Raw genomic sequence first — 19,572 nt, 5'->3', positions numbered from 1 at the left:
TCCCAACCATCCAACCCACACATCCTAACCACCCATCTGCTCACCCATCCATCCATCCATCCCACCCTCTGATTCCATCTGTCCAGCCATGTTGTCATTTGTTTATCCATCTACTGGCCCATCTATCCTATTCGTGCCTTAAACCACTCATCTTCCCCCCCCACCCATCTACCCATCCATCCATCCATCCATCCATCCCTCCATCCATCCCTCCCTCCCTCCCTCCCTCCCTCCATTCCACCTATACACATACCCACCATCCATTCACTCATCTTACCCGTTCCAACTCTTTCCTGCTCTATTCACTTTGGTAACCACCAGCCACATGTGACTTTTGAGCACTTGAAATGTGGCTAGTCTAAACTGAGACGTGATGTAAGGTAAAAACACACGTGGCTGCTTATCTGCTAAGTTTCCTTAAAGATAAAGATTTCTCAGACAGTCGCCCTCCGAAATAATGCAAACCAACTCATTCATAATTTTCTGTTAATTACATCTTGAAATCATAATATTGTGAATATATCCAGTTAAATAAAACGTGTCATTAAAAATTAATAGTACCTGTTTACATTTAGTTTTTCAAACTATGGCTACTAGAAAATTTAAAATTACATCTATGCCTTGCACTGTATTTCTATTTGACGATGGTGATTTATATCATCCATCATCCAATATCCATCTATCCATCCATTCATCTCATCCTTTACTCCCCTTCTTCCATCTGTGCATTTGCCCACTTGTCGTATTTATCCATTCCACAGATATTTAATTTACACCTGTTGTAAGTGACTCGGTGGGTCATAAGAATGAGGAAACTGAGGCTTTGCGTTAAGGAGCTCGCCCGAGGTGACACAGGTGGAGACAGCTTGATCTGCGTCTCTGAGATCAGGGCTCCTCACCTTTCACCTTGGCTGCCTGTTTGCTAAGTTTCATTAAAGTTAAAAAAGGGATTTTGGGGCGGGGGGCAGGAGCCCCTCTTGCCAAGGGGACCACACAGCATCAGGAGAGACAGCCCCTTTAGAAGCCTCTGTGAACCAAGTCCCTGGTGGCCGTCATGAAAGGGTTATCCCCACACATTTGATTTTTTGCAGAAATGTGGGTTCTTTCAGATTCCAAAACTCATTTCCATGACAAAACTCTTGGGAAGAGAAGATGAAGGCCTGGCTTTTGCAGAACAATCTTCCAGCTGTAATGAGGACTGAAGATGGCGATGGGAAAAGGAATTATAATTAGAATATGAAATGGGGAAAATTAATCTATTCCAGTCGGTGGTAAGAGGATGTTCTGGCAGTTCATGGAAATTCTTAGGCCCTTGTTTCCCCTCTCCATTTTTCTGTTTTTCACATTTTAAAGCATACAGAAGGTGGCATGGTGTGAAAAAAGATTTTTGATGGAGGGACTGATAAATTGTAAGCTATGCACAGAAGTCAAGTTCATGTGTATCTTTGCTGTGTATGTCTCTACATGCTCGTGCCATATATGTTTGTTTGTGTGTGCATTTGTGTGCGTAATATTTACACAGTGGCAGATGGTATTTTATACACGTCTGGGCCTCCCCTCCTTCTCGTGTGTGCCTGCCGTGGATGTTGTGCCCAGTCCCACAAAGGGTCTATGGTAGGTGCACACTCATGCTTGTGCTGTGAATACATTTGTTTGTGTTGGTTTGTGTTACCCATGGATGTGGTGCGCGTGTGGCTAACTGCTGTCTCGAACGCTGTGTCGTGTGTGATGTTGACCCCCACTGGTTTGTGGTACATGTGTTGTCACCATGCTTGGGCACGCTGCATACACTGTATGCCTTTGTGGTCACATACACAGTCAGCACTCGCTGTGCGGCGGGTGTAGGGGGGAGTGTTTTCCATCCTGTGTGTGCACACAGAGGAGCTGACCCTGCTGTGTCTGAGCACAGAGGCCGGCTCAGTGACTTCTCCCCTTGGCTGGTAGGTTCTTTCCTCTAGAAAGGGCCCCCCAAGAGGAGGGCTGTGGGGGGAAACCCCAGGCCTTACTGCCCTGGAAGCCAAGCCAGGGGGTGTCTGGAACCCTCAGGGTCCCCTCCCTCCCTCTGTTCCTCCATGCAAGGTCTCACGTGGTAGAACCCTGGGCAGAGGTGGGTCTCTGTTCACAGTTTCTCAGTAGCCAGGTCCCATGCCCAGTGTGCTCCCAGGGGCCATGCCAGGCCCCCAGGGGTAACCAAATGGAGGCTGACCCAGGCCCTGCCTTCAAAACTGCCACCAACTTCTCAAGTTTTCCTTGGAAGCAGGAAGCAAGCTTTCCTCTGGCTTGTGTCCGCTCTTTCTTGTTTGAATAAACGAGTGAATGAAGAAGCCCACTGGAGGCAGGCTCTGGTGATTTCAAGGGGACCCGTTGCCCGGCTCCCCTCCTACCCCCAGCACACACACACCACAATCCAGGGTCTCCTTTCTCACATCCCAGGGCCGCTCCCCACTGCTTGCTGTGGAGAAATCTTCCCTCCCTGCACCCCTAACACATCCTCATCAAGCACCTGTTATGTGTCAGGGCCACGCTAATTACGGGTTGTACGGAGTGGGGTGCAGCTAAGCCTGATCCCCGCTATCAAGGCGCTGACAGCCAGGTGGGAGATACCAACCCGAAGAAGCAAACAGACTGTTCCTTAACAAACTGTCCCGCTCCTCCTTTATTGTGCCATCTTGGGCACCTGCCATCCTCTCAGCCGGTTGCCTTGGTTTTCAACGGGGAATAACACCTGTTTCTTTGGGTGGTTGTGAGGATTAAATGAGATCTTTTATGGAAAGCGTGTTGTTCGGTGCCAGGTGTAGTCATTCATTTACCACATATTTGTTGAGTGCCTCTCTGTGCATTGGGGGAGACAGCAGACAGGTCCCCTCCTTTCGCAGTGGCTCCGTCCTAGCCAGCATTTAATAAACGGGCTATGACACAGGCCTTTTGGGGGATAGCTTGCCCTCTCCTCCTTTGATACATATTCCTATATTTTTAACCTGTGTCATACTGTTTGATTACTATTGCTTTATCAAATAAATGTTTCAAATACTTGGTTAAAACTAGCCCCCCTCCCATGTCCAATTGTTCTTTCTTTTAGAACATACTTATAAATTATGTGTGATTTTTTTTAAAAAAGTTTTACTTGTATCAAAGTAATACATGGCTGCGGTGACACATCAACTAGTACCCAGGAACTTTCGTTGAAAGCTCCCCACCCTGCCTGATTCATAGTCCCTTTCCTGGTGACAGGCTGTGCCAGGCGCTGAGAGATTTGGAGATGACTACAACACTGTTCCAGCCTTCATGTTGCTCTCACACAGGGGCAAAAGACAGATATGGAGACAACCTGTGTTGTAAGAGGGACAGCCAGAGGAGGTACCAGCATGGCGTGTGGTGGATGCCGTGTGGTGGTTAGAGCCCTGCATTTGGGGTCAGTGCCCAGATCCTAGGCATAACATGGCAGGTTTTTTGTTTTTTGGTTTGTTTGTTTTGCTAATCCAGCAGTCACTGAAGGATTCTGTCCATCCCTGTGCTGGAAAGGCACTTGGATGTAACCACCAATTCTACTACTTTGTTGGGAAGATGGGTCTGGTAAAAGACAATGTGAATGGTGCAGTGATTGTTCCATCCATCCATCCATCCAGTATCCATCCATCATCCATCCATCATCCATCCATCCAGCATCTATCCATCATCCATCCATCATCCATCCATCATCCATCCATCCATCATCCACCATTTATCCATCCATCCATCCATCCATCCATCCATCCATCCATCCATCCATCATCCATCCGTCATCCATCCATCCAGCATCTATCCATCATCCATCCATCCATCCATCCATCCATCCATCCATCCATCCATCAGCCATCCATCATCCATCCATCCATCATCCATCCATCAATCATCCATCCATCCATCCAGCCATCCATCCATCATCCATCCATCCATCATCCATCTGTCATCCATCCATCATCCATCCATCATCCATCTGTCATCCATCCATCATCCATCCAGCCATCCAGCCATCCATCATCCATCTATCATCCATCCATCTATCATCTATCCACCCATCCATCATCTATCCATCCATCCATCCATCCACAAGCATTTATTGAGTGTCTAATCTGTGCCAGGCCCTATGCTAGGTGTTTCGGAGCCTCCATTTTAGTAGGGGGAATGCAACTATAAACAATGAACTTGCTAAATTATATAGATTTTAGAAGGTGAAAGGGCCTATGGAACAAAGAATAAAGTGGAGCAGGGCAAGGAAATCGGGAATGGTGACGGGTGCAGTGATGGGTGCTCACAGTGCACAGAGGTGGGAGGCTGGCCTCTGAGCAATTGCTGAGGAAAGCCTCCCTGAGTGAGAGGGTCTGGATGAACTGACATCTTGCGCCTGATTGTGGGAGTGTGGATTTTTACAGCCTCTATGAAAACTGCTTGGCGATGTATATCAAAGTTACAGATGCACACACAGCTGGGCCCAGCCACTGTACAAACTAACACTACAGTAAACTCACACCCCTGAGAAATGATGGGTGTACAAAACTATTCATGGGAGCAATGCTGGACTAGCAAAAGACTAGGAACCCACGTGTTCAACTAGTTAAATATATATGTTACATCCATCCTGCAGAATATTAGGCACTGGAAGACAGAATTATGTTCCAGCACAAAAGATTTTCCCAGATGTGCTGCTAGGAGAAAACTAAGGTGCAAAACTGGGTTTATCGTATGCTGTCATTTATGTGAAAGGAATGACTATACAATGTATATAGGCAGACTGTCTCTGAAAGGATGTAAAGGCAGTTGGCAGACACAGTGGCTACCTCTGGAGAACAGCAATGGGGTGGGAAGAGACTTTCCTGTTGCTCTGTGTACTTTGGGGATTTTGAACCATGTGCATATCACCTAATAAAAAAGTAAAATTTTCCATTAAAATGGCCCACTGTCGTTGGTGGTCCACCCAGATTTACTGGCCAGCACACCCATCCCCCACCTGCTGTGGGCACTGGCTGCAAATGGCTCACAGCGGGCACAGTTCCCTAGAGCGCTGTCCTTGGTCAAAGGGGGCCACCTTGCTCCTGTTTCCTCACAGCCCACAGCCAGGGGCTGACTTACATGGGTGACAAAAGTCTGGCCTCTTGCTTCACGCGGGGACAAACTCTGTGGTTCAGTTCCTGCCCAGAGCTCCCGGTGGGATCAGGCTCCAACAGGTCTCCAGCGGAGACCACGTCCTTGCTTAGCTCCTTCCACTATCCTGTCCCACATCCCTCCTTCCCTCCCCGTAATGTTATCACTATAAAGAGCACTCCTCAGGAACCAGATGCATTTGAATCCTTGTCTCGGGCTCTGCTTCTAGGGAACGTGATCTACGACACCTGTCTCAGAAGATGGACACTAACTGGAATTGAGCCAAGTGCTCTATTTGTTTCAGTGTGACATGCCGTGGACAGGGGACCAGGGCATTATCCCCATTTGACAGATGAGGAACCTCAGAAGTTCAGGCACCAGCTCAGGGTTGCACATCAGGGCAAAGGGCAGCCAGTGGCCCACACTTCTCCCACCAGACCTGCTCCCTCTTGCAGGCAAATCTTTCTGAGTCCAGACTTGGCAGCTTCTTAGGACACACGCCTGGAGTTCTCATACATGGTTTCTACCACAGTCCTCACTCTCTGTGGCCAGGGGTGGCCTCAGGGACAGATGTGAAGGGGCAAAGCCAGGTGGGATAAGACCTGGGGGGGGCACATCAGGGGCAGGCTGTCATGACCCCAAAGCTCTGGAGAGCTTGGCCTCCCTCCAGCACATGGAATTCCAGCTCTAGCTGAGAGTCTGATGTCATTTGGGCCAAGAGGGATATTTGCATACTTCCAGGGATGGGGAGCTCAGTATCTGACAAAGCAGCCTGCCACATCTATGAACAAGGTATAAAGGGCAGAAAGGTTTTCCTCTCTTGATCCTAAGTGTGATGCATGGTGCTAACCCTCAGGGGCCACAGAACCGGGGCTCCCCCTGTACCCTAGAGGGAGCCCTGCGGAAATGGGAACTGGGGCATCCTGGCTTCCTGGCTTCTTCTCCCTTTTCCTCAGTGCATTTCGTCCCCTGCCCTCCTCTGGCTTCTCCTCCTCCTAGGGCCTTCTTGAGAACGTTTTACTCAGAGCTGCTTCTCTCTCCTTCTCTGTTCCAGTTTGATGGTGAGAGTGCCTACGTGGGGATGAGTGACGGGAACCCAGAGCTCCTCTCAACCAGCCAGGTGGGTGCCCCGTCCTTTCTGAGTGGGCAGTTGGCCTTGGGCTAGCTGGAGCCAAGCTGCTCCTGGGGTGGGGGTGGGAGAGGGGCACCGTGGAGGGCACATCCCACGACTGTTCTCTCTCAGAATGGTCAAAAGCATCAGTTGAGTCCCCTTAAAAGGGACAATCAAACTAACACTACCGTGTTCTCTGTAAATCCCCTACCTGGCTGCTGTTGGCTTCAAATGGGCATCATTAAAAACGTAATAAAACTCAAAATGGGTTGCCCACCTTCTCCATGCACAGAGGGGGAATTTCCAGCAGTCATGAGTAGAGCTGTCACACGCTCCCTGGTGCTCTCAACCTGTTGTCACCACACAGCACCCATGGAGACATACACTGGTGTGGAGACACACACACCCAGGCAAGCATTCAGGGTTCTCCCGCCCATCTGGACTGTGTGATGCCACGGGGGAGGGTTGTGGCGCAAGGGACCCCAGCGGAGGCTTCCTGTGCAGTCCTCCCTGGTGGTAAAGGGGCTGAGTCATCCCTGGGCAAGGCTGTCCCCAACCTCAGCCCGACCTGGCCTTCTGGGAGTCCTGATGCCGGCTGGAATCTGGTTTTCCACTGAGAGCCTGGGCTCTGAAAATTAAGGGTTCTTTCAGCTGGGAACAGCCTCACTACAGACGCTAATGCCAGAGAGGGTCCTCACTGCAGTCTGGGTCACCGGGGAGGGTCCTCACTGCAGTCTGAGTCACCGGGGAGGGTCCTCACTGCAGGCTGGGTCACCGGGGAGGGTCCTCACTGCAGGCTGGGTCACCGGGGAGGGACCTCACTGCGGGCTGGGTCACTGGGGAGGGTCTTCACTGCAGACTGTGGCAACCTGGAGGACAGTTCCATAAGGCATTGGTGCCTGCAGGGTGGCAGCAGCTCAGGGTGCTGGATGGAAAACCAAGGAGTCCTAGCTACTGCGAAACTTAGGGAGCTGGGGGACGCCTGTCCCTGGCTCTGACTTCCACCCTCTGTCTATGTACTCATGGTGTTTGCGGCAGTCCAAGTTGGGGGGCCAGGCTCACACTTTTCAGCTGGGGAAACGGAAGCTTGTTTGTGTCCTGCTATGTGACAAGTCCTATGGGGACATAGATGAGTAAGACACGGGCCTATGGGCCTCAGAGAGCACTCCAGTGAGGGAAGATACTGTCGTCTCAGTGCAGTGAGGAAGCCCCACGGCAGGGCCCTGTACCCTCCCCCACCCCTGCCTCCGCCACTGCAGGGATGCTCGTGCTGAAGCGGCCATGCCACTGCCCTTCTCTGACCTGGGACCATCTGAGCATCACGTGCCACGGCACCCCTGCCTTTCTGTTGCATGGACCTGTGCCGACCTGCACGGCTGGGACCCAGCTCTACACACTACTTTGCTGTGTATGTGGAGAGCTCTTCATTCCCACCTCAAGGTTGCCACCAGCTTGCTTCAGCCTAAATGCCACTTCCCCAGAGAGCTCTGGGTGACTCCCAAATCCCAATTAGGTCTCCTCACTGTGATTCTCTCTGGCGGCACCATGTCCTTTTAATTCACGACATTTGTCACTGTTTGTGGTGGTCTTCACACATGTGTGATGACTTGGTTAACATCTGATTTCCGTTCTGAACTATGACCTCCCTGAGGGCAGGATCTAGTCTCTTTTTCACGACTGTGACCCCAGCGCCGCAGGAAATATCTGTGTAATGAGTGAACGTGGCTCTTCTTCTCTGACTTCAGTTTTCCTAACAGTGGAACGAGGTGGTTGGGCTCTCCAGGGGTCCTTCCAAGCCTATTGTGCCACCAATCAGAGGGGCTCCCTAACTTAGAACTTCATAAAGAAGACACCAGGATTCCCTGAGACTGCCTAAGTCACCTGGTGCCATAAGCCAAGCTTGATGTGAGCAGATTTAGCGATTATAATCTAGACTTCTTATAGTGTATCTGTTAGCTTTTGCTGCATAACAAGCACCCCAAAACTTAGTGTCTTCAAACAACAGATAGTTATCTAGTTATAATTCCGTGGGTTGGCATGGTTGGGTTTAGCCGGGTGGCTTTTCTGGTCATTGCTGGTCGTGGCTGCAGGAAGCTGCCACATCAGCTGTGGACTGATTGGTACGGGGGACACTTCTACTCCAGATGGTTTCTTGTCCTCCAGCAGGCAAGCCTGAGGTTCATGTGGAGAGAGAAGTGTTCCCAGAGCAGCAAGAGCACAAGATCTCTTGAGGTCTAGGCTTAGAACCGGCACGTGATGACTTCCCGCACATTCTATTGGTCAAAGCAACTCACGGGGCCAGTCTAGATTCAACAAATGGGGAAACAGACTCCATCTGTTGATGGGACAGGCTGCTAACTCCTGTGGTCTTTCAACAAATGACCACATATGAGAAACATGTGGGATGTTGTTCATGCTGGTTTTTTTGAAGAATAACTTAGACTTTTTTGGGACTTAGAGTTCCCAGTGGCTTGGTTGGGGCTCCACTGGCCTCTGGTCCTTAATGGCAAAAGTTCTGTATGTTTCCTTCCAGTTTTTTCCCTGGACTGGTTGCTTAAACACCGCCCCCCCACCCCCACCCCCCACCCACATGAATACACCATCATGGTGTCTGCCTCGTCAACTGCAGGAATTGCATTGCTCTGATTCCTGAAGGATTGACATACACATGCGCTAAAATGAAGGTCTCATAGCCAATAGAGGATAATCCCTCTAAATGGCATAGAATACATTTTATAAATACAGTTAAATAAAAGGTTCACCCATTCAGAAAATGTTTATTGGGCACCTATTATGTGCAAAGCTCTGGATGTAAGCCGGGAACCATTTCTGGAAGACGTCTGCTTCCAGAACATCCATTTTCATCATGTTGAGAACCTGCTCTTTAATGTAACCTTCTCCTGAAACATCACCTTCTTTATTTAGAAACTGCAGCTGAGACAGAGGTTCCTGCGGGATATATATCAGCCAACTGTGTCCCCTTTTAAAAACTTTCAACCCAGCTCTTTTGGGCTTGAGGTTTCTTTTGCAAAGGCACGCTCCATTGTTTGGTTTTTGCAAGTCTCCACAAAATTCCTGCTTAGCTGCCTTAGCTTTCACACATTGTCACTATAGTCCCCTCCCTGGACCTTGCGTTTCTCTTGTACCAGACTTGTCTGGGTGGTCTGAGATGAGATACAGTTCTCAGGCATGACTTCCGGCCCATTTGCAGTTGCTAGGGGCAGAGGGCCTGGTAGAGATCAGCTCTTCTCCTGTTGGGAGCAGACCCTGAGCAGGAGTTACAGGGGTTGGTATTTCCTGGTTACGTGACCTGGGAAGTGTCTCTCTCTTCCTGGGCTGGGGTCTCAACAGACCTGGATTCAAATTCCAGCTCTTCCACATCCCAGCCAGATGACCTTATGTGAGTTATGTCAGCTTCCTGTCAAATGGGAAAAGTAACGCCTGCCACCAAGTGTGTTCTGAGAGGTACATGAGGTGTGTATTGTGGGTTCTGTGGGTGCCTCCCAGTTTCCCTTCACCAGGCCAGGGCGCCCATTGTCCAGCTGTTGCTGCTAACTAGTCACAGTTGCCCCTTCTCAAGAGAACTGGCCTCTACCAAATGGGAACCAACCAATGGGGGCGGTGGGAGTGGGGGGTAGGGATGGAAGGCGGTCTAGAAGGCCAGGCACATTGTCTCAAGTGGGGACTAAACTCTGTAAGTCCCCCTGGAGCTCCAGCTGACTCAGCTGAGACCACATCCTTGCTCAGCTCCATCCCCTGCCCTATTCTGCTTCCCTCCCCTTCTCCTTCCTGAGTAACTTCTCAGTAAGTCACCGGCGTAGGAATCTACATCTCAGGCTATAGTTCAAGGGAGTCTAACCTAAGCCAGTATATAAGGTACCTGTGTTCCATAAAGCTAGCTGTGACTTATTTCTGTTGTTTTTATTACCATAAGTAATGCTTTGCTTGCATGAATCTCTCTCACCTCCTGTGCGCATTTACCCCTCTGTGCCTTTGTACTCACGGTTTCCTCTGATAGAAATCCCCTAGCTATTGTCACACAACAAATGCCTACTTGTGCATTCAGGGGCACCACAGATGTCACCTCCACAAGACAGCCTTCCTGGTTGCCAGTAGAGTTTTCCACTCTCGTGGCTCTAAATACCATTTCTGGCTTTGTCCTAGGAATGATTGAAAGAACTGTGTGTGTGTATGTGTGTCACACACACAGAGAGAACTGGCACATGACTCCTTCTACCACATTCGATTAGTCAAAGCGACTCACTGGGCTTTGTTAGTGAGGAAGAGAGAGATTGAGATTGAATGGCACAATCAAATTTGCAGTTTTAAAAGCTCTCAATGGCAAGAGTGGATACAGAGAGACCACACGGGAGGCTGTGATAACAGGCCAGGTAAAAGGTGGTGGTGTCCTAGATTGCGATAGAGGCAGAGGAGATGGAAATAAGTGGGTGGAACTGAGGTCTGTTTGGGAAATGAAGTTAGTAGGTCTTGACAATGAGACATGTAGAAGGAGAGAGAAATGGAGGAGCGAAGGGTGACCCCCAGGCTTCTAGCATGAGCTCATTTCCCAGCATGGTGGTACCATTTCCTGAGTTGGGGACAGCCTGAGGAGGTGCAGGTTTGAGGAGGTCAGACTTGGACATGTGACATTTGAGATGCTCATTCAAGTGGCGATGTCCACGTAGGTAGATGGTTGTAAAAGTCTGGAGCTCCTGGGGCAAGTCAACTTGGAAGTCCCCAACCCCAGGTATGAAAACCTTGAGAGGGTGAAACTTGCAGACAGAAAGAGAAGAGCAGAGGATCAATGACTCTCAAATGTTGAGTTCCAACGTTTGCAAGCAAAGGAGAGGAGGAGAAGAGCATGAAATAGGCTTAGAAGCTGTGGCCAGAGAAGTAAGAGGAGAACATGGAGTCTTAGAAGCCGATGGCAGACTTTCCAAGGAGGAGGGAGGGGACCTGGAGGAAAATGGTGGTGGAACCACAGCCCCTTCCCTATCAGAGGATAAACTTTAAGTAAATCAAAGATTTACATGAACTCAAGGAAACCATGAAGGCACCATTAAAAAATCCATTCAGGTACACTTTACAACTTCGGAGCAGGAAAGATATTTTTATGACTCAAAGTCTTAGAAGAAAGGACTTAAAAAATTGACCTTAAATTAAAATGAAAAACAACTTTTGCATGGCCCAAACAGCATGCGTAAAGTCAAAAGGCAAATGAAAAATTGGGCAACAATATTATCAACTCACAGTATAGTCAAAGGACTGGTTTTCCTAATATATAAAGAGCCCCTAGAAATCAATTAAAAAACCAGATAGAAAAGTGGGCAGGAGATATGAACCAAGAGTTTACAGAAAAAGAAATACAAATGGATCTTAACCATATGAAAAAACGCTACAATAGTTCATAATAGAAACAAATTAAAACTACCATTTTCCACCTACCAGAATGGCAAACATCCAGAGTTCTGATAACACGCTGTTGGAGCCCCTGTGGGGAAACAGGCATTTTATACATCACTTAAGGGAGAGTAAATTGGTGTGACCCCTATGGAGGGCAAATTGGCAACATGTGTCAAAATTACGAATGTATTAACCTTTAACACAGCAATTCCCCTTTGGAAATATATCCCACAGATATATTTGCACACACGAGAAGTGACATATTCAAGATTATTCGTTTTGGTATCAATAATGGCAAAAGATTGGAAACAACCCAACTATGTGATAATACGGGATGAATTAAAGAAATTATGTACATCTATCACGTGGAAGAGATGTACATAAAGGAAGAATGGCTGTAAAGAAAGAATGAGGAAACCCAAGCGATATAGGAGTTCCTTAGATCCATTACTTACTGAGAAAAGCAAGGTAGAGAATAGGTTACCAGTTGTGCAAAAAAGGTGGTAAGAATGTATGTTCCTTTGTGCTTGTATTTGATTAAAGTGACTCTGGGAGGATATGTGGAAACTAGTAACAATGGCTTTGTACTGTGAGTGTGTGTATGTGTATGTGTTTGTGTGTGTGTTATGGAAACTGGCCAGGTGGACAGGGATAGAAAAGAGACTTTTCACTATACCTTTTCATATTTCAGGGATTTTAAACCATGGGGATTTATTATAACTTCAACAAGTTAAATACACTTTAAATGAGGAGAGGGTCAAATGCTTTGGAGGGATTGGCTGGGATAACAGTGGGTAAGTGACCCATGGTTTTAGAAGAAAAGAAGTTATCCTGGACCACAGAGAAAGCAGGTTGGACACATGGGGGATGTTGTGGGGGCCCCAGAGTGGATGGAGGACGGAGCGTGACGTGAGGACATCAGCAGTGAGTACAGACAAGCTGTGTGAGAAGTCTGCCAGCCAGGACATGGGCGAGGGCCTTAGCTCAATGACATGAGGACTTCTTAGAAGCGATGTTCATTTTTAAGGCAAGAGAGTCTTTCGAATGTTTAATTGTTGATGGAAGGCATCCAAAGAAGAAGGTGATGCTCAGTGTTCAAGAGAGCAAAGAGTTATTTGATGGTTTAAGTTTGGGGAGAAGGTAGGAGAGGGTGGGTCCTGCCCAGAGATGGAAGCTCTGGCTTTAGCCAGGATAGGGGACAGAGGAGTAAAGGAGTATGGCTTTGTAGATGGGATGGCTGACAGCATCTGTCTTCTCAGAGAAGTTGGTGGGCTGGTCACCTGCTGAGAGTCAGGGCACTGGAGGTCTGAGGGATAGAGAAGGTCCAGAGTATTTGATGTGATGTGTGGTGACGGTGCCATGGGGAAAGACAGTTGGGTGAATCCAGGGCTGGGATTTGCCAGGCAAGGGTACCAGAAGGACACTCAAGCTTTGTGTCCCACAGAGAGACTGAAGTGAAGGACCAGGGAATCTAAGCTGGGTAAGGAGAGAAAGAGGGGAATCTGGGGGTCAGAGAGTCCACGAGGGAGGAGCTGGATGGTGAGGACACCTTAGTCACAGAGTGGGACATGGGGTGGTGATTCAAAGGTGAGCAGCCGTGGGCATTGATGGGGTCTTGGGTATGTCTGGGGAGTATGGAGCTGACAGTGAGTGGAGAAGTACCTCCTGGGTGCTGAGGAGCCAACAGCCCAGCATCAGCATGGAGGCTGATGGGAGGTGAAGGGACCCAGGAGGGTGCTGGGCTGGAATGGATGAGAAGCTAGAACCCAGAGCGAGAGACTGGGAGCACGATGGGTAAAGGGGACAAACAGGAGACACATGGGCAGCATGAGCGTCTGGATGCTGATGGAGCTGAGAGGGGTGGGGGTGGATTTGTAGGAAAGATGGACAGTAGTCTGGATCCGGCCGTGGAGAGGGAGCAGGATGTGAGTCCTGCCTTTCAACCTGAGATACGTGGGCAGTGGGGGGATGGACAGCTCATCCCCAGAACATGTGGAGGAGACAGGTTCCCACTGAGGCGGGAGACAAAGGGGAAGGCACGTTGTAAGAAGTGGCCGGAGAAACAGGGGACCCTGTTGTTCTTGGAGTGGGAGTCCCAAAGGGCCCAGTGGCTCTTTGCGAGGGGGGAGGTACTGCACAGTGGGGCACAATGGTGCAGGGGGCTTACACTTGAGGTGCTCTTTGGGGCACCTTAGGGCCTATGGGGCGTGGTGAACACCCCCATCATGAGCACTGCCAGATGGGACCCACACTCAGTGTGGGCCATGCCCCCCCACTGCTCCTTCAGCGCCCCTTCCTAGAATGTGCCACACTAGAGACGTGCAAGGACTTTGAGTTAAGTGGATTCTTGCTCTTGGTTCTGAACACCACTGTGTTTGTGTGGCAACCTTTCTTCATAGATCTCCAGGAATGCCCGGTCTGTTATTCTTACCACGTGGATCAAACATAGACCAAGAGTAGGTCGATGGTATAACCAGGAGGCCCCACAACAGGAGCTGGTCAGGGTCAGACCTGCAATCCCTGGACACTGGTCTTCTGGCCTTGAAGGCACGGACTCTTTCCAGCAGGGGGCAGTGTCGGATGCCCAGAACACGAAAGAGCCAGGAGTGCTGAGTTCCAGGTTCAGCTCTGCTCTATGCCCTCCTCCTGTGTTGGTATTTCTCAGAGCCTCAGTTTCCTCATATGACTAATTAGGGTAGATGGTCTTTTGACTTTTTTCAGTACTAAATGATGATGGTGATGATAATGACATTTACTCGGCAATGGAGCTAAATATTTCCCATGGCTGGTCTCACTTCATCCTCACGTGAACTCTTATCAGTAAATACTGTTGTTATCCCATTTGACAGATGAGAAAACTGCAGCACAGAGACAGAGGTGGTGGTTGAGTCTTTTTAAAACAGACAGACAAAAATGCTTCCCATTAAATGCATTGGGAAGCAGAAGGCTCTCCTGCCGTTGTTGAAATCTAAGATTCTGGGCTTAGTAACTCTGGCCTCTGACTCTGTGTACATCGTAAAGGGCACAGATGACATGGCTTTTATTGCTTTAATTAAAACCTGGGTGAAGAGCTCGCGATTCATATTAAAATGAAATTGTGTTTCGCCTGCTGTGGTGCAGAGCAGGGAACAGCAGCGATTACTGCTAAGATTACGAACAATCAAAGAGAAAAGGCCTTTTGCAAGCATTTCCTATTAAAGCCACAAACATCACACTTTAAAAATAATTATGGTTGTGTTATCGGAACATGATTCATGAATTCTGAATAAATATGAGGAGCCTTAAAGGAAACTGTTTCAAGACCATAGATTTTGTTCAAATCTGATGAAATTTAATATCATTGCGCAGCTGGAGAATAAAATGCAAGGAGGGGGGAAAACCCCATCCTATGTATATGGAAAGAATTGAGTATATGTCAGACTGAACTAACGAGCTTTCTCCCACATCAGTCCTTACACACGTGCTCAGAAAAATGGACGAGCCTCTCATTTTCATTGAGAGAAACTGCTGAGAAGGAGTTGGTACTTAGACCTCACCAATCTTAATTGTGCATTCCAATGGCTAAAAACATATTTATGTTAAAGCTCTAGATGACCGGCTGTGAGATGTTTAAATATTTGAGGACACAGGCATGGAGGCATTAGGGAGTGGATTTGGGGTGAGGGGACCTTTGTCTGCATTTATTGCACCTCCCCTGTAATAAAGATATTTTTCATACAATGCAGTGAATGTTTACAGCATACAGTTTTGTTTCCTTCCAACTATTATGAGAGAAATTGAATCCCTGGAAACGTTCACTCTCTCTAAATGGGATGGAAACAATGAGGATGGTGCAGGAAGTTTATGGGTTGGAGGAGGGAACCGCAGTGGGTTGGCAATGGGATTTCAAGGATTTTCTTTAAAACGGCACCCCTCTCCCACTCCTGTATCTTCTGTAGGTCCTGGGTCTTTGCTGGGCAGTCCCTGATTTCACACATCTGTTCATCACTACATGCGTGATCACGAGTTAGAAATGAGGCCAGAGGGGGGACCTTACCAGAATGGTGCCAGGTCCTTAGCTTCTAGAGGGTCATGAGCCAGGGTTGGGCCCTCTCCAGCCTCTTTCACCGTGTGCCCTTGAGTGGGTTATGTGCCCTCTCTGAGCCTTGGTTATTGCATCTGTGAATTGGGGCTGAATGGATGTCTTTGAGGGACCGTCTAGATTACATCTTGTGGCCAAGGTATTGGCCTCCTCCACCCCCTTGCCTGAGGCCCTAGAAGGGGCAGTGGTCTGTCCAACAGGCCAAAGACTGATCTGCCCCACCTGGCTGAGTCGTCCCCATGCTGAAGGTGCCCCTGAGGCTCTGAGCAAGTTCCAGACCACCACTGGTGACAATACAGAGGTTCCGTTGGTCAGATGGGATATAAGGGTCATGACATGAGAAAACAGACCTGGGCTCAAATTCTGGTCTTGACACTTCATGCCTGGTGACCTTGGGCAAGTCAACCAACTTTCCTGAGCCCCAATTTTGTCTTTGGAAATGCCTCAAAGTGATGTGGGGAGGAGTCCATTAGGTGCACTTATACCCAAAGTTCTTATTATAGTGCTCGGTATATGGCAAATGGTAGTTAGCAGAGAGTGTTATTAAAGTATCCATTTTTCAGGTGAAACAACTGATTTTGGGGAAGGTAAATCTACTTGCCAAGGTCACCCATCCAGGACATGGTGGGGGCAGGAATCGAATGCAGCATCAGAATCATCGGCAAAGGGGAGACCACTCAGTTACTTTACCTAATGCAAATCAAATTATGTTAAAGGTTGCAACTGAAAAGATGCTATTGGAACTATCTTGCTTTTAAAATGTTATAAGAAATGCGACCCCCACCTTCCACAACACAATCAAGAAAAGATACCTCCTGATAATTTCCAGCCTGTTGAAGACGCATGACTTTCCCCCACCCCCTCCTTTCGACCCCCACTCCCAGCGCTCAGGGAACAGCTGGGTTTGCCAAGCTTCCTTAATTCACAGCTCATTAATATTGAAAGGCCTTCATGGAGTCCAGACAGGCAATTTCTCGTCTCTCATATACTCAAAGCCTATGGCTCTGATGGGGCACAAAGATCCAGTCATGAGGTTGTTGCCCCTGCCACACCTGGCACCCTTCATCCTACCAGCGTGGAGGACAGGGGACTCAGGTGGCAGGTCTGTGCTCCAGGGGTCTCCTACTTCTGCCTTGTTCTTGCTGTGTGACCTTGACAAAATTACTTAAGCTCTCTTGGTCTGTCTCCCTCTTTTCACAGGTGGTGTAACTGAGGCCCAGAAAGGGGCAGTGACTTTTCCAAAGTCACACAGCCTATCAGGGGCAGAGCTGGGACTCAACCCTTCATGGGAAGAGCATTTCCATGATGAGGACAGGGAACCAGAAGACCCTCAGGGGTCAAGTTCGAATTATTTCGTACTAAGCAGCATCTCTGAGGGGAAGGCCACTTCAGACCTCTGTTGATTTTTTAGAGCTAACAGGGAAGGTAGTGCAGAGCGTACCCAGGCTTAGGCCACAGCAGCCTTCAATACATTCATCTGTGCATTCATTCATTTAAAAAACATTTACTGAGTACCTACTGTGTGCTGGGCAAGGCTCTAGGTGCTAGAGGTATAACAGTGAACACAGCAGTCCAAAACCTGTATTCTCATTCATTTGTGTATTATTTCATTCAGCAAATGTTTGCTGAGGGCCTACTATGTGCAAGGCACCATCCTTGGCCCTTTGGATAGTCAGTGACCGAACAGTGAATTTACATTATTGTGAAAGGAACAGACAATAAGTATTTTTTTTTTTTTTTTAAATCAAGTATAGATGGTAAAAGTTCTATGGGGAAGGAAAACCACCTCTAGGGCAGGAGTCAGGAAACTATGGCCCATGGGCCACATTTGGCCCTCTACTTGTTGTTTGAAAACAAAGTTTTATTGGAACACAGCTATACTTGTGAGTTTAAATATTGCCCGTGGCTGCTTTCATGCTACAAGTCAGATGGATAGTTGTGACAGAGACCGTATGACCCACAAAGCCAAAAAGATGTGTTACCTGGACCTTTGTAGACAAAGTTTACTGACTTCTCCGCTAGGACATCCAAGGGAAAGTGTCAAAGAAGTAGCTGGATACTCTGCCACTTATGGAAAAGTGAGCTTCCTGTCTGTAAAATGGGCTATTGCCTGGTGCTCAGGCCACCTCCTCTCGCTCTAAGGCTGTGGCCCCAACTTATCCCCAGCCTTGCCCCTTCAGTTCTGCCGGGTTCCCTTCCTCCGAAAGGACGAAACCCACCACTAATTGTTCACGTTTCCAGAATCCCACGCCCTCCACAGTGTATCCGTGTGGAAAGCTGCCTGAACCTTAGAGTGACCCAGATTGTTTTCTGAGCAAGAACACGTGGGGATGATCCTGTTTGTTCCAGGTAGAGTTTTAGCGAACAACACTCATGTCTAATGTGACTGGCTGCCATTGTCCCATATGATGCCTCTGTCTGCTCTGATCCAAACATGTCAGGTTCCTCCCAGCTACAGGAGGGTCTTATGCACCCTTCGTCCCCCATGACTGCCACGCTCAGAGGTTCCGCCTGTAAATAAAGGCTTAAAAAGATATTCTATTCCCCAACCCCACCTCCTCCAGAATCCACATTTAATTTTAATGGGATGGTGTTTTTCCACTCCCATTTCATTTATATAGGGTATGGGTTTATTTATTTGTTTGTTTAAAGAAGCATTTTTAGTCCAGGAAAATGATAGCCCAACAAGAAGGCATAATTGTACTGATTTTTCAGAAGTGCGGCAGTACTCCAGATCTGATGTGCACTGCGAGACATGAATCAGGAAGATTCTATTAAGCATCTCTGGGATGGGTGACACAGGGGTATTAGCCAAGATGATTAATTTGACTCGGTCATTATGGACACCAGCAAGCCTGACAAAATTGCGTTTCATTCCCCACTGAATTCAGAAAAATCACTGTACACACCATGAGAAGTTACAGTGCTGGGTGTCCTGCTACAGTGACGGGGGTTTCAGCTTTGGATAAGGTACCATTTTCCTTGTAATGAAAACAGAGTCAGGAAACCCTGAACTGAATGCCAGTCCTTTAGCTGAGAAGTCCTAATAGAGTGTGGGTTTTACATTTCAAACGGTAGGATTGTAGGGTGGCCATTTCATTTATTGTCCAAACCAGGATGATTTTAGAGTGAAAGAGAGCATACTAAAAAAAAAAAAAAAAAAGTGATAAAAAAAAATTATCCTGGGACAAGAGGCATCAACCAGGACTATGTTGGGCTGATCAGGATCAATGTGTATGTCGGGGGGCAGGGGATGTGAATAATGGTAGAGCACGAGTTAGCTTCAGACAGTCAGGGCTTCTTGTTCTTGTTTCCATAAATGCTATTCGTGTGACTTTGGATAAGTCATTTTGCCTTTTTGAACCTCAGTTTCCAAAACGGAAATGATATTTAACACTTGTTCTCCTTACCACCTGCAGTCTGTTATTTCCCTCCTCAGGCCTGGAGATAGGGACGGTGTTGACTTTCTGTTCATGTGTTTTCACATCTGTTTCCCTGTATAATTCTCTCAGCTGTTAGGTGGGGTTTCGTAGATAAGGGCACTCCGGAGTAAGCAGTTGGGATCCATTGCCAAAGGTCCCTCAGCCAGTAAGTGGCGGGACTGGAATTCCTCCAGGTCAGTCTAACTGCAAAGCCAACATTCTTTCTGCAGATCAAAAAAACAGTAAGCACTGATTTTGAACTCCAAGAATCTTCAAGCTTTGGGAGGAAAATATTTGAAATACGTAAAAGCATTTGGAACCCCAAAGTCCTGTGTCAACATAAGGTGTTGCAGCTGTCACTCAGCGTTACTCAGCAGGCAGGACAAGAAAGCAGCGGTCCATTCCATGTCCTTTCCTCCCTGGCTCACGGCAGT

The 19,572-nt window shown here is 48.1% G+C and overlaps 1 protein-coding gene across 5 annotated transcripts in view; it reads left to right on the top strand.

Annotated features, from left to right (window-relative positions):
• TOX2 (TOX high mobility group box family member 2) overlaps positions 1–19,572 on the top strand; it is a 127,002-nt gene that overhangs the window by 41,592 nt on the left and 65,838 nt on the right. For 4 of the 5 annotated variants that reach the window (XM_019748740.2, XM_019748764.2, XM_074317666.1 and 1 more), the window contains exon 2: positions 6,176–6,241. The exons of the other annotated variant lie outside the window; for it this stretch is intronic. In XM_019748740.2, coding sequence (XP_019604299.2) covers positions 6,176–6,241 — 66 coding nt within the window. The remainder of the gene's footprint in view (positions 1–6,175; positions 6,242–19,572) is intronic. 5 annotated transcript variants of the gene reach the window in all.

The sequence above is a fragment of the Rhinolophus sinicus genome, linkage group LG13 (genome assembly GCF_036562045.2).
Source record: "Rhinolophus sinicus isolate RSC01 linkage group LG13, ASM3656204v1, whole genome shotgun sequence".
Taxonomy (NCBI): domain Eukaryota; kingdom Metazoa; phylum Chordata; class Mammalia; order Chiroptera; family Rhinolophidae; genus Rhinolophus; species Rhinolophus sinicus.
Note: the sequence above shows the minus strand (reverse complement) of the source record. Positions and strands in the feature narration are given on the sequence as shown.